Below are 16,021 nucleotides of genomic sequence, written 5' to 3' on the forward strand. Positions count from 1 at the left end.
AGGTACTGGGAGACCATTGCAGATGTTGACCCAAGATGAAAAGTGCTAAGTATAAAGGTTAGCCCATTATAAATGCAGTGTACTATTTATTTCTAAAAGTAATTTTAATAATTGAGACTAAATAACTTTGCCAACAAAGGTCCGTCTAGTCAAGGCTATGGTTTTTCCAGTGGTCATGTATGGATGCGAGAGTTGGACTGTGAAGAAGGCTGAGCGCCGAAGAATTGATGCTTTGGAACTGTGGTGTTGGAGAAGACTTCAAGGAGATCCAACCAGTCCATTCTGAAGGAGATCAGCCCTGGGATTTCTTTGGAAGGAATGATGCTAAAGCTGAAACTCCAGTACTTTGGCCACCTCATGCGAAGAGCTGACTCGTTGGAAAAGACTCTGATGCTGGGAGGGATTGGGGGCAGGAGGAGAAGGGGATGACAGAGGATGAGATAGCTGGATGGCACTACTGACTCGATGGACGTGAGTCTGAGTGAACTCCGGGAGTTGGTGACAGACAGGGAGGCCTGGCGTGCTGCGATACATGGGGTCGCAAAGAGTCGGACACGACTGAGCGACTGAACTGAACTAAAATAACCTAGGAAGACTACAATGCAGAAGTGTAGCAAAATCCCCAATTAGAAGAAAAATCAATAATCAAAAATAATCTTAGTTAAAATGTGTTACATAAATTATTTCTCCAAAGAGCTATACTAAGTTATCACTATTTTGGTAAGTCGTACTAAAAAAACAACAACAACAAAAGTCAAAGAAATTGGTAACAGAAGCATCTGAAAGGAACACAGGAGTAAGGGCCCCCGGTGCAGAGGAGCTGTCATGAGAGCCTGCTTACACACCTGTTGCTGTACTGGACTTAGCTGAGAAAGTCACGGCCTAAATTTCACTTTCTTAGAATTCCTTTAAAAAGTAAATTCAAATTACTTAAAGAAGTACTTGACAGATTGTCATTGCAAAACAATTTATCCAACTCATTCCCATTTACCCAATTGTTTTTCTCTCAGAAACATGAGCCCTTTATTTTTCAAATTCCATCCGATCAGTGTAATCATTAAGGTATTCTTATTTAAATAAAAATATTTTAAAATTATGAAGTACTTAAATTATCAAATACATTAAAATTATTTAAAATTTAAATAAATAATTCCTTTTATTAATTCTTTAAAACATACAAATCAAAATACAACCCAGCACTACCTTTTACAAACCACTAAAGCATATTGAGTGGCTGCTTCAAGTACTGGAACAGCAACTACTAGAAACACAGATCATTACATTACCTTTGACTCTTCTGAATATTAAACACAAATCCAACTGGCATATTCTCTGCCTTAAGAATAATTTATGCAAGAACCTGCCATGCTATGTAAAATAAATAGATAGGTAAACAAGGTGTTTAAAAACCAGTTAAGTGGTTAACTTACTCAAGGACTCCTTGGCACCTTTGATATGCTTCTGTGCATGGTGAATCACTGAAACTGCTATCTACAATTCAGGGTACTAGTCTTTTAAACTGACAAATAATGAACCTGTTTTACCCCCAGAGCATCTGATGGAATGATCACTGATCTCTCTCTACAGACCCTAACTAATAAGTGTGCTGGCATCGATCAAGCAGTAATTTAAAACATTCCATCTTATTCACAGATTGTAACTGCAACTGGAAATATGCTAGAAGATCATTAAATCCTGAAACACTAGGTTACCAGGGTGTCCTTAAAATTTTGAATGTAGAAATTGAACGTTGCTAGATCTCAACTTTTTTAGTTTGAGGACTTCTGTGCACTCTTAAAGTTGGATGACCTCAAAGAATTTTCATTTATGTGTGTTGTTGTTGAACTGCTAAATTGTGTCTGGCTCTTTGCAACTCCATGGGCTGTCGCCCACCAGGCAAGGACTCTGGAGTTGGTTGCCATTTCCTTCTCCATTACGTGTGTTGTATCTATCTGTATTTACCAAATCTAGAAATTTTTAAAATACTGATTTCTTAAAATAAGAGTGATAAAATTATCTGTTGAAATAAATTTTTATGGAAAAAAAAAAAAGCTGCTTTCCAAAACAAGAAAGATTTCATGAAAAGAGTGGTGCTGTTTTACATCTTTGCAAATTATCTCTTAGGTAGGGCTTCAGAGAAGACAGCTGGAATCAGAGACCTGCTTCTGCATACCATCTGTTGTAAATAATATGCTGTCTTGATTGAAGTAAATGAAGAAAATCCAGACACACTGGTAGTAGGAAAAGGAAGGAATACTTAATGGCCTTTACAGATAAATCATGGTTCTTTGATACTACACCAAAACTCAAGAAGATGTGTTTTTTGAAGGTTAGATGCAAAATGGAATCTGACACCAAACCAGTGAACTTTTTTATACCCTTTCATATTAAAATCCACTGGTCTGTTTCGCCCTTTGAAGGGATCTTTTACCCAATGCATGATTGTGTAACACCATGCACTAGTCGTTTGGAAAACACTGATTACCTGAGTTACGCAGATCTTTCCAATGGTGACCCAATTCACTGCATGATAGCAAAAAATGACTTTTGTTAATAGCTCTACTGATTTTGAAAAGTTTGTACATATTGGTAAACCGTCAGTGTCCTACTGGCAAATACAAGCTTTTCAAAATTCTAACTTTCACTTGAAAGCTCAAAATTTGTTGCTCATCATAAATACTTTCAGTTGTTCTCCTTAAGGTGACAAGTGAACTTTATTCATTTTCAAGAAAACGTCTACCAAATACCAAAGCCTAACCAGCTTGGCTGTCCATCTCATATTTTAGGTAAATACGGTATTCCATCAAAAAAAAGTTGCTGGTTCAGATCAAACAAATCACAGATGTCCTTTCCCTTAATTCAATCCCACTTTGTTACAGAGTAAGAACACTTTCAATTTCCACCCCATAGAATATTAAAAAAGGTACATCCTCAAATGGATAAAATTTATTAAAATTAAATCAAAGACATTCCTAAATGGATCTGGAATACTCTCCTCAGGCTGCCTGTGGTGAAGAACACGACTGCTAGCAGCCTCTGGGGCCACTGCCTTCATGAACGCTCAGGTGCCTGCTGTTTCAGCCACCACCGCTCTTACACATCAGTGCAGTCAAAGAGGCCAATAATATCTTAGTACTGTTATGAAATTAGTTTTGATCTCATGTCTTGAGGGCCCCCAAGAGTCCACACTGTTCTGTATGAATCCAAAAACAAAATAAAACCACAAGCAGCAGGATATCATTCCCTTTAAGAGTGGTTATTGGCAAGAATTTTTAAAAGGAGGGACCCCACAGACTCTGATTCCCCCAATTTTCAGAGGAGGCCACAGATCCATGGGGAGGGTGGGAGGCCAGGCGGCCTGCCCAAGTGCATCAGGTAAGTCAGATGCTAGGGCAAGAGCCCACTGTCTGCTCTCCCCGCCACAGGACGCAGCTGACGCAACAGCAACCAGACACAGGCCCCGCTGAGAATCCGCGGGGTGCCGTGAGGGAGACACGGGCCGCTGAACCCAAGAAGGCAAATGCTGCTCAGGCCTAGGGACTGCGTTCACAATGTAAGTGAAAAATGATAAAAACAATGAACAGACTTCTGGTTTCAGCTCCAACATAAAAGAGAACTTGAAGTAATCATAATCACTCCAGTCCCTACAAGAAGAAAAAGCTGAACAAACTCATCAAGGGCGTATCTAGGACCCATCAGTAAATGGATGTATAGGGCAAACCTCCACCATAGAATCTGGAGAAAGAGACAGATCTAGAATCAGAGCTGAAATCGGTGCACTTAGGGCAGAAGCTACTGGAGCCACAAACTAGAGGAACACTTAAATGGTCCTTTAGACAAGCGGCCAAGCTCTGTGTGTGGCCCAGCCTGGGAGGGAGAGCCACAGTCTTAGGAACCGCTCACGTGTTCTGAGGGGTCCTTTCAGGGACCCCTTTTCACAGGGAGAGACCCCTGGTGGCTCTGGCAGGAGGAGGGTGTGAACACTGGCCTGATGGACACTCAGGAAACTTCACAACAAACGTTTGCTCACCAAGGGAGAGACCTCACCAGAGTCCTAGCCCACCCGGAGAATAAACATTTCTCTGATCCCCCCACCACGGTCCTCTCACCAAAGTGTGGGTATTTGGGGGGATAAGGCAGGAAACAGCGGAAAGGACAACACTTTTCTCATGGACTTTCTCTCTCTTTCCTAAAAGACTTTCATATTCTGAACACCTCTTTGACTAGGGAAATTTACACTGTAGGGCAGGGAGCTGACAAGGGGAAAAGAGCACCAGCTTCCAATCCAATTGCTCAGGGAGGTTTTCATTATTATTAAACCATTTCCTCAAGGGAAGTTTTCCTTACAAAGCAATCTTTCTTGAAGTTTTGGTCTTGTACCTCCTTTAACATTTTCTTGTGCTTGCCATTTCTTGTGCATAAATGTTAATTTTTTTCTTTTGAATTGGACAAACATTCCTACAATCTCTGGTCTTCAGCTAGAGAATTTCTGCCCCTTCCTATATGCCAGAATTTCCATGATCCTCTTAGCTCTAAATGGTGTTTGTGCAAACTACACATACAAATTACTCTAATTAACGGCATGCACTGGCACGGCCCTCAGAATGAGTGTTCTCAGCAGGCCTCCGTAAGGGGTCTCCAGCAGGATGCCTGCTGCTGCCTGTCATCACCGCCACTTCTTCCTGTCACCGGTCACATCTTCACTGATCTCACTTACTGTGTCTTTAGTTTTTGCTCCACTCTCTCTGTGTTTTCTTTTTTTCCTAGTAAAAGAACTAAGAGACCAAAAACTAGCTTCTCTAAGGAGGAAACAGCTTTCCCTCAGCAAGGTGACGCTCATGCTCTAGGTATGATCTTTGGCTCTTTTTGGTATTCATTATTCCCGGGCACAAACAAGCTGCTCCTTCAGTCGACTGGCTTTCTGGAGGAGACCACATTGAGTTCCGGATATTCAAGAAGGCAGAGGTTTCTGGAAGTCTGTCTGTAGAGTAATAGCAGCTTTTTGTGGCTTATCCCTCTACTGTGATCAACAAGGCACCTGCAGATACTACTCTGTAACTAAGCCACTTGACCTGCCCTGTTTTTATGGAGTGTGTATCAGAGGTTTTATGGCAATTTTTCTAAAAAGCCACAACAGCTTTTAGATTCTAAGATTATGACTGTTCTGAGCTCTTCCGATTTAAATAATGTGCTCTGTAGTCAAAATGGAACAATGAAAACTAATAAGGCCCCGAACAAAGACCACCAAGTGCCTTCGCTGTTCTTACACCTCAGGAGTCTGAGTTTTCAGATCAGAGGCTGAGGACGTGGGGCTGAGGGAGCAGGGGGTCGGCAGCAGCACAGGTGGGAAGGAACTCAGGCATTTAACCTGATGCTCCCTGAACCACCCAACCATCTTTCACTCTGGTTTTCAAGAGAGCCAGTACAGAGCTCCAGTGAGCCATCAGTTACAGTCGGTCCTTCCAGCACACTAGGAAAAAGAAAACCTCATAAATAATGCACAGGTGAAGCAGAAACACTTCATTTGCTTTTGGCAGAAAACACCACTGATGGCAAAGTCAAGAGGTAATGAATTATGTCGCAGCATCTGAAGACAGAGGCTAACTGCAGCCTTCCAAGGACAGGTGTTCCTTTGCTTCTGAAAAGCATCCCAAGTTTGCTAAGCCACCATCCTTATGGTTGCAGTCAGCCAATCTACCTTTTCTGCAGACCTTCTAGGTGCACGGCTTTGCTCCAGGTGCAGCGGAGAACTCAAACACAAAGAGGCAGGCCTGTCAATTTTTCTATCCGCCCTAATTTTAAAGGTACGTGTGAATCTCTTTTTAACTCATCACTTGCTCTCCAGCAGCACTCCATGGTGGAGCTGAGCAGCTCCAAAGGGCCGGCTCCTCCCATCCCCTCTGGCCGCCTGTCTCCACATGCAGACCGCACCACAGTTTAAAGAGCTGAAAACAGGCAAGGTAGAATAAGAATCTAAGGGATTCGATCTGTAGGTAGCAAGTCAGGCCCTGCATCCACCTTCATTTAATACTTTATTTAAAAAAAAAAAACAAAAAAAACCACAGCACTTATAATGTGCCAAGTATTGTTTTAAGTGCTTTATACGTATTAACTCATTCAATCCTCACAACAAGCCTATAAGACAGATATGATTACCCTAATTTTAAGATAAGGACACTGAGGCACAGAGCAGTCAGCAAACACACCCAAGGCCACAAGTAGTCCGTGGTAGAGTTAGGGCTGGAGCGAAGTCTAGTCAGTTGAGTCCTGGTCTACGCCATTAACCACTGATCAAAGTATTTACCAGGCTGCAGCATTTATGTGTGTAACATGCCTTCCTGAAGGCAGCCAAGTAATCTAGTATCAAAGTTAAAGCAACAACAGCAAGACGACACTCAGAATCTATGTGTAAGATACACTGTACAGGCTATACACCAGGACAGAATTCTAACCTCAAGTCCAAGAGTAATTGTATCTTTCACAACACCAACACCCCTATCAGTCTGTAAATGAAAACTACTGGAATATTTGCTGAAAGAATCAGCAGTGAACTTTTGCTGCAGTCTTTTCCTAAAATATGGCCTGGATCTGAAGCCAGCGGGGAGCAATCAGCACACACACCTCCTGTCCCTGAGTACATCACTGTGTCTCAAAAGCGTTCTGCAAGGGCTCACCTACCAGACAGCCCAAAATACCTCCTCCAAGGCAGGCACATCTGTGCTGAAGAAGTCAACACTTGCGGATATTTAAATAATTTATAAATACAATAAAATCCATTTCCTGTGTGGCACTTGCCACAAAATGAGTGCTCAACAGCCACATGGGGCCAGTGGCTACCACAGTGGCCAGCACAGAGGCCATTCCCGTCATCACTGAACGTTCTGTGGACAGCACGGGTTAGATCCTAAGTGTCATTTTTTTTTTTTTATGCTTGAGTCTGAATATACTCACTGGTAATAATTTCATCCTGTCTTTATTATGAATAAACAAAATCCAAATTATACCTCATTTCTTCATAAATTTTCTACTCCCAAATTCAGTTCCAAGGAGGACAGTGGATTATTTACAAGTAGGTCAGGTAAGTTCCTAATCCTCTACTACTTGGGACCTAGAACATCTTTCTTCTTCTATAACAATGAATGAAACATAAAAATTAGTTGAGGAAAGGGGAATTCATTAAAAAGTATGGTAGACAAAGGCTGCGTTTACAGACGATAGCTTCATGTTGAATATGAAGCTCTGAGAGTACCCACGAGGAAGTCAGAGAGGAGAGGGTGGCTGCTCCACACAAACCAATTCCTCCATCCGAAAAACAACACACACGCACCATTAACGCAGCGGGCCACACACTTCGTGGCTAAAAAAAAAGCGCCTACAGGAAAACAGGCCGGTTACACGGTCCTGTGTGGGCCAGGGACAGTGGCACCAAATCTCCTACTGGGAACAAACTTTTCCTTACAACCATTTCTAATTTCTAGCATCCTTAATCTACACTCCTAGGATGCCTAACAAATAACACTGCTATTCCATTCCATGTGTGTTCACACTGTAAAGAAGCAGAAACGGAATGATAAAACACGAGCACAGCTTAGGAATAAAGCACACATTCTAAGACACTTCCATAGCGAAGGATGCTAAGATCCAAAATTCTCCTTCTAATTCCTCATTCTCAATTTCATAAAGCCTGGAAAGACTATGTTTATGACTGGTAGGAAATGCCCTGTTCTAGTATTGATCTCGGTTAATTTAAAAAATTCTTCTCTCTGCATCCTTTTGGCCAATTTTTCTCTCATCCTATCTATGCCTATTTACTTTTAGTAACACGATTATTTTTATGAAATCTTGTGATACAGAGCTTTCTTTTTCATTTCAGACGAGTGGAATGAGCAGGGCTAACAAGAATCATTAACATCTGGTCATTTTAAGTTGTAAAAACACCTTAAGCTCCTCAGAAGATGCAAAAAAATTTTTTTAAATGTAATAATAGCAATAATTAAATTACATACTTGTGACTTCTTGTAAGAAATCCAAACACGGCCGACTACTTCCAGAAATGCTTATTGAAACAGCCAATGGGGTCTGTCCTTCATAGTTCCTTGTGTTCGTGTCCGCTCCGTAATTATATAACATCCGTGCACAGAGCACATCGTCCCTAAGGGCAGACAAATGTAAAGGAGTCTGTCCGTCTTCTAAGCGACCCAAGTTTGTGTCTGCTCCTCTCTGGAGGAACATTCGGCAATAAGAGTGATTGCTTTTAATCACAGCGTATCTCAACAGGAAACCGTTCTGAATGTCGATGTTGGCGTTGTGGTCCAGGAGGATTTTCACACAGCTTGACCGCTCTCGGATAATGGCGAGCTGAAGCGGCGTTGTACCTTTATCACTGAGCGGGTCAACCTCAGCCTTGAACTCCAGTAGGAGTCGGACAAATGAGTCCCTACCATAGTGAGCGGCCACATGAAGGGGAGTCCAGCCATCATTGCTTTTGGCATTAATAATGTCGCTCCTGTATTCAGATTCTAACATCAGGCGTGCAATCCGGGCCCGGCCATGCATGGCTGCATAATGAAGAGCAGTGAAGCCTCCGATTAAGTCCTTAACTGTGGGATCAGCTAGAGTTAAAACCAAAATGAAAATATTAGCAGACTCTGGGAGAAAAAGCAACAACTCTGCCATGGCACAGCACATCTTAGCCAATTCTCACATAAAATGCGGAATGATTAAACACATAATGAGTATCAAGTCCTTCTTGCTTCAGCTTAACTGAAGTAGTTTTAATGGAAAATAAATTTTAGTAGAAAGCCATCAAACCTGGATTAACAGGATGAGCAAATGACTTACAAAGCATTTAAAAGATAAATACAGCAAACACAGAGCTCTGATCACCACATCCCTTCTCTTTGCTAATCTAACCAGCCGCCCTTGGCCTCCCAACTCCCTCATCTCTGCACTGTTTCATGTTTCTCTTCTGTTTTGAACTTTTTGTTTTATTTTCTCTTGTGCTCCTTCTTGGTCTTAAAAAGAAGCATGTGTAGCAACATCTGCTGCTCTAAATTACAGATGTACTGTGGTCTGGCAGACTGTGTTATTTTAGGGTATATTAGGTAAAAAAAAAAAAAAAAGTTATTTGTGGTCTATAAAAATTCCAAAGTATGTAAGGTATATGTTAAGAGATCTTGATAAATCATGTTTCTATAAGATAAAAGTCTATTCTGAATTCTTTGTTTTACAAGAACTCTGGAGTTTTTAAGAATTAGTCAGCACGCATTGTGTGAAAAATTGGGAGAAACTTCAGCACTGTGTAAATATTATTTTCTAAAACAGTTCCAAACCTCTCTTCTAAATCAACAGATTTCTGGAAGAAAGAAATAAAAAAGACAGAAACTAAAATGACTTATCAGCTATGTGACTCCTCAAGCCAGAGACTTCTGTCCCCTGTCCCCAATCCTTCCTAAAGCTGAGAGTCAGTTCTGCACCGCTCTCATCCCACTGGCCTTCCTGGGCAGGGGGCAGAAGAGGGGAAAGAACCTTTATTCACTGCAGGCAGGTCACTTGCTTCCTGGAGGCTGGCAAGTCCATGCGAAGATAGCTGATTGGACCTAACTGTCTAAGAGTAAAATGCTTTCTTCTTATAAAAGTCACTCTTAATTCTTCGTTTGTTCATGAAAGAGAAAAATTCACAAGTGTTTTTCAAACAAACAAATAAAAATCCTCCACAGTTACATGATTAAACACTCATGTATTGTTTAGTAAAAATATTTTTTAGTTCTATAACATTTTATGACAGTTTGGGCTCTTAGAAAAACTTATGAGGCAGAAAAGTATACGTAAAATAGTAATAATACTGTGGAAAATACAAATTTCAATTAAGAAATAGTTACAACAAAAGCTATACAATGTTAGCACTTTTAAGCTAAGTTATATCAGTTGAATTTCTAAAATTATTTCATATAAACTGATATTACACAACAGTAATAAGACTTTTATGTGTTTAAAGAAAAAAAGGGTATCGTATCTGCCCTGCTCTTCACTAAAAGAAAACTATATAGTATATATTCAAGTTGCGACTTAAAAAAAAAATAAAAGCAAGAACATTTAAACAAAGCACATTGCTGCCATCTACTGGTAAGATGTGAACAGGGGCTCCTGATGTTTCCATTTTGACAGATGATGCCCTCAAGCTTTTTTTTCAGATACCTTACTTATCTAGAGTAAGTGAGGACAGGCATGAAATCTAAAAGAACCTCTATTATTCAAACAAAACCGTAAATCTTGCCAAGACAGTCATTTCTTAATCTATACCCAACCAATCAACTGCTTCCAAATATTGTCTCCTGTTAGTGAAATTCAAGAATACTTTCACTTCTCCCACCTTTCATCTACCATGGGCACTTTTAAAGGTGCCAGCAAATAGTCTCATGTGTTATTTTACAGTAAAATTAAAATTATGTTACATGAACCTGCACTTTCATCTTTGGTTTTTCACTTTAGGGTTTTTTTTTTTTTTCTTTTTGGTTCTACTTATAACTCAGTGCTATACTGAGCTAGGAAAAACAAATATTAACAAATACAGCAATGATCTGTTTATTCTAAGTAAAAACCATAAAAATGCATGATTTGAGCACATACTGGAAACAAAGCATAGAATGAAGACTGTAGGTTAACAACACGTAAAATCTGTATAGTTACTTTTCTCAAGAAATTAACATGGAAAATATAAGACAAAGATGACAACAAAAATTATTATCAGCCAATGCAATAAGAAAAAATCTTAAATGGAGTAGTAGAAACTACAAAACATAAAATTCTATAAGAAACAGGCAAGACTTTCTTTGACTTAACTGAATTCACTTCATCGGTGTCTGTTCAAATGTTTCTTCATCAGAAAAGCTTTCCCTGAACACCAAACACAGCAGCCCCATCAACCTTATAACTGTGTTCACTTCAGCAAGCTTTCTCCCCTCACGTGCACGTATTTAATACAAATTCCAGAAGTCTCAAAAAACCCATTTAAACCTATTGAAAAGTTTAGCAATATACATTAATAAAAGCAGAGAAACATTCCCTACCAATGATTTCTTTCCAACAGCTTTACTGCAGTAAAATAAAACTGAGACATTTCAAGTATACAGGTTGATAAACTGATGAATTATATAGTCATGTAACTACCACCACAACCACAATATTCCCATCCTCTTAAAACGCTCCTTCCTGCCCCTTATAGTCAATTCCCTGCCCAGACTCTAGGCCCCAGGCAACTACTAATGCTTTGCCTTTCTAGAATTTCCTAGAGTATTAGGCTTTTGCATTTGACTTACTTCATTCATTGTGATGTTTTTGAAATTCATCCCCATGTTGTTGTTGCTCATCAAAAGTTCATCCCTTTGTACTGCTGAACAATATTCCATACTATGGATATACAGTTCATTTATACAATCATTAGCAAATGGACAAATAGGTTATTCCTAGGCTATAATAAGCAACACTACTGTGAACATTCACATAGTCTGTTTGTGGCTATGTTTTCATTTCATTTGGGAAACTACCTAGGAGAGACGTGCAGGGTCACATGTTAAATGTACATTTGCAGGATTCCACGGACAGGGGAGCCTGGCAGGCTGGTCCATGGGGTCACATAATCAGACACGACTGAGCAACTAGTAGCTCACTTGTGTCCAATTCTTTGAGACCCCACTGACTGTAATGTAGCCCACCAGGCTTCTCTGTTCATGGAATTCTCCAAGCAAGAATACTGGAGTGGGTTGCCACTTCCTCCTCCAGGGGACCTTCCTGACTCAGGCATCGAACTTGCGTCTCCCACATCTCCTGCACTGGCAGAAGGATCTTTTTTTTTTTTTTTTTTTTTTACCACTGAGCCCCTTAAGAATCCCTAAATGTAAATTTAACCTAAAAACGGCACCAAACTTTTTCTAAATGACTACACAATATTACAGTCCCTCTAGCAATGTATGAGAATTCCGAATGTTCTACATCTTCACTAATACTTGGCATTATTAGCAATGTTAATTTTACCAGTTCTGTTGAGTATAAGGTGGTAACTTACTGGGATTTTAACATACATTTCCCCAATGACTAGTGATATTGGGCTTATTTATATACTTTCTTTTTGTGGAGTGTCCTTGAAATCATTTACCCATTTTTATTATGTACTTTTACTCATGACTGAGTTTAAAACTCAACTGTGTACATATTCTGGATACAAGCCCTTTTGTCTTGTATTTTCTCCTAGTCTACTGCTTGCCTTTTCACTTTATATAATGTGTCTTTGGAAGAGAAAAAATTTTAAATTTTGATGAAGTCTATATTATTTGTTTTCTTTGACGGCTTGTGCATTTTGTGTCCTGTTTAAGAAATCTTTGCCTAACACAAAATCACAGATTTTGTGTTTTCTTCTAGAAGTTTCATAACTTTAACATTTATATTTAGAGCAATGATCCACTGCTAACTGGTTTTGGCGCAGAGTGTAACATCAGATCAAGGTTCATTATTTTCCATATAAGTGTCTATTTGTTCAAGCACCATTTGTTTACATGAAGCAAGAACTTTCAGATGTACAAGTTGAATTTAGAAAAAGCAGAGTAACAAGATATCAAATTGCCAACATCTGCTGTATCAGAAAAAGCAAGAGAATTCCAGAAAAACATTTACCTACTTCTGCTTATTGACTACACTAAAGCCTTTGACTGTGTGGATCACAATAAACTGAGGAAAATGCTTAAAGAGATGGGAATACCAGACCATCTTACCTGTCTATTGAGAACCTGTAGCAGGTCAAGAAGCAACAGTTAGAACCAGTCATGGAACAACAGACTGATTCAAAACTGGGAAAGGAACACGTCAAGGCTATACACTGTAACCCTGCTTATTTAACTTCTATATAGAATATATCATGCAAAATGCCAGGCTGGATGAATCACAAGCTGGAATCAAGATGTTGGGAGAAATATCAACAGCCTCAGATATGCAGATGATACCACTCTAATGGCAGAAAGTGAAGAGGAAGTAGTGAACTAAAGAGCTTCTTGATGAGGGTGAAAGAGGAGAGTGAAAAAGCTGGCTTAAAACTCAACACTGAAAAAACAAAAGATCATGGCATCTGGTCCCATCACTTTATGGCAAATGGAAGGGGAAAAAGTGGAAACAGTGACAGATTTTATTTTCTTGGGCTAAAAACTCACTGCGGACAGTGACTGCAGCCATGAAATTAAAAGATGCTTGCTCATTTCTATGATAAAACTAGACAGTATATTAAAAAGCAGAGACATCACTTTGTTGACAAAGGTTTACACAGTCAAAGCTATGGCTTTTCCAGTTGTCATGTACAGATGTGAGAGTTGGACCACAAGGAAGGTTGAATGCTGAAGAATTGATGGTTTTGAATTGTGGTGTTGGAGAAGACTCTTGAGCGTCCCTTGGACAGCAAGGAGATCAAACTAGTCAATCCTAAAGGAAATCAACCCTGAATATTCACTGGGAGGACTGATGCTGAAGCTCCAATACCCTGATGCTGGGAAAGATAGTGGACAGGAGAAGAAGGGGGCATCAGAGGATGAGATGGTTGGATGGCATCACTGACTCAATGGACCTGAGTTTGAGCAGACTCCAGGAGATAGTGAAGGAAAGGGAAACCTGGGGCACTATAGTTTATGCGGTTGCAAAGAGTCAGACACAACTTAGCAACTGAACAACAAACAAATTTGTCCTGGTGCCTTTGCCACAAAACAGTTTACCATAAAGTGTGGATGTATTTCTGAACTCTATTCTGTTTCACCAATCTAAAACTGTATCCACATACCAATACGTGATTATCTTGACACTGGAGCTTTATAGTAAGTTTTGATAGCAGGTAACATCCTCAAACTTTCTTTAAAACTCTTTTGGCCAATAAATTTTAGAACCAACCCATCAATTTCTTCAAACAGGCCTGTAAAAATATTGATTGGAATATGCTAAATATTTCAAAAATGTAAACCTGTTCCAAATTATCTAAATACTATTTATTGTTCTAAACTGTGAATACAGAACACCTTTCTGAATATTCAGGTCTTCTTTAATTTCCCTCAGCAATGTTTTGTACTTTTCAGTGTATTAAGTATTGCACATCTTTCAATACATTTATTACTAAACTTTGTTGCTATTATAATGAATTGTTTTACATTTTATTCTCTAAATGTTATTTGCTGGTAGAGAGAAGTAAAACTGATTTTTATGTATTGACCTGTATACTCTGTAATCTAGCTAAATTCACTTTTTAGTTCTAGACATCTTTGTAGATTTCTTACAATTTGCTAAATACACAATTATGTTCTCTGCAAATAAAGACAGCTTTACTTCTTCCTTTCCAATTCCAGGACTTTTATTTGAATAACAAAATGTTGAATAAATGTAGTAAACACATGTACACTTGCCTTGCTCCTGATCTTAGAGGGAAAGCATTCAGCAGTTCATTTACTATGATGTAATTCTGTAGTCTTCAGAAAACTTGTAGCTTTCCACAAGTGCCTCTCTTTAGGGTTTGGAAGTTATGTTCTGCTTTTGGCTTGCTAAGAGTGTTATGATTAATGGGTATACTATACTGTCAACCCCTTCATGGATCACAGCCTTGTTGTGGTGAAGACACTTGCATAACTCAATGAAGCTATGAGCCATGCCGTGCAGGGCTACCCAGGACAGACAGATCATTGTATAGAGTTCTGACAAAACGTAGTCAACCAGAGAAGTGGCAACCGACTCCAATATTCTTGCCTGGAGAACCCCATCTACAGTATGAAAGGCAAAACGAGATGACACTAGAAGACGAACCCCCCAGGCTGGAAGGTGTCCAGTATCCTACTGGGGAAGAGTGGAGGGCGATTACTAACAGCTCCAGAAAGAATGAAGCACCTGGCCCAAAGTGGAAATGACACACAGTTGTGGCCGTATCTGGTGGTGAAAGCAAAGTCTGATACAGTAAAGAACAGTATTGCACAGTAACCCGGAATGTTAGGTCCACTGTTAAGGTAAATTGGATGTGGTCATGCAAGAGATGGCCAAACAGAACACTGACATCTCAGGAATAAGTAAACTAAAATGGATGGGAATGGGAGAATTTAATTCAGATGACCATTACATCTACTACTGTGAGCAAGAATCCCTTAGAAGAAACAGAACAGCCCTCACAGTCAACAAATGAATCTGAAACACAGTACTTGGGTACAATCTCAAAAATGACAGAATGATCTTGGTTCATTTTCAAGGAAATGTGTTCATTTCACATCCAACTTCACAGTAATCCAAGTCTATGCCCCAACCACTGATGCCAAAGAAGCTGAAGTAGACTGTTTCTGTGAAGACCTACAACACCTTCTAGAACTAACACGAAAAAAAGATGCCCTTTTCATCGCAGGAGACTGGAATGCAAAAGTAGGAAGTCAAAAGGTACCTGAAACAACAGGCAAGTTGGGCCTCAGAGTACAAAATGAAGCAAGGCAAAGATTAACAGAGCCAAGAAAACACAGTGGTCATAAAAAACACTTTTTTCCAACAACACGAGAGACAACACTACACATGGACATCACCAGAGTCAACACCAAAATCAGATTTATGTTCTTTGCAGCCAAATATTGAGAAGCTCTATACAGTCAGTAAAAACAACTGGAGCTGACTGTGGTTCATATAATGAGCTCTTTATCGCAAAATTTAGGTTAAATTGAACAAAGTAGAGAAAACCTCTAGACCATTCAGATATGACCTAAATCAAATCCCTTATGATTACACTGTGGAGGTGATGAATAGATTCAAGGATTGGATATGGTAGACAGAATGCCTGAAGAATTATGGATGTAGGTTCATAACACTGTTCAGGAGGCAGTGACCAAAACCATCCCAAAGAAAAAGAAGTGGTTGTCTGAGAAGGCTTTACAAATAGCTGAGGAAAGAAGAGAAAAATATACCCAGCTGAATGGAGAGTTTCAAAGAACAGCAAGGAGAGATAAGAAAGCCTTGTTAAATGAACAATGCC

At 39.6% G+C, this 16,021-nt stretch overlaps 1 protein-coding gene across 4 annotated transcripts in view; it reads right to left on the bottom strand.

The window, feature by feature from the left end:
- ASB7 (ankyrin repeat and SOCS box containing 7) overlaps nt 1-16,021 on the bottom strand; it is a 57,458-nt gene that overhangs the window by 10,968 nt on the left and 30,469 nt on the right. For all 4 annotated transcript variants that reach the window (XM_070775009.1, XM_019983521.2, XM_019983520.2 and 1 more), the window contains one exon: nt 8,007-8,612. In XM_070775009.1, coding sequence (XP_070631110.1) covers nt 8,007-8,612 — 606 coding nt within the window. The remainder of the gene's footprint in view (nt 1-8,006; nt 8,613-16,021) is intronic.

Source organism: Bos indicus, chromosome 21 (assembly GCF_029378745.1).
Source record: "Bos indicus isolate NIAB-ARS_2022 breed Sahiwal x Tharparkar chromosome 21, NIAB-ARS_B.indTharparkar_mat_pri_1.0, whole genome shotgun sequence".
Lineage (NCBI taxonomy): Eukaryota > Metazoa > Chordata > Mammalia > Artiodactyla > Bovidae > Bos > Bos indicus.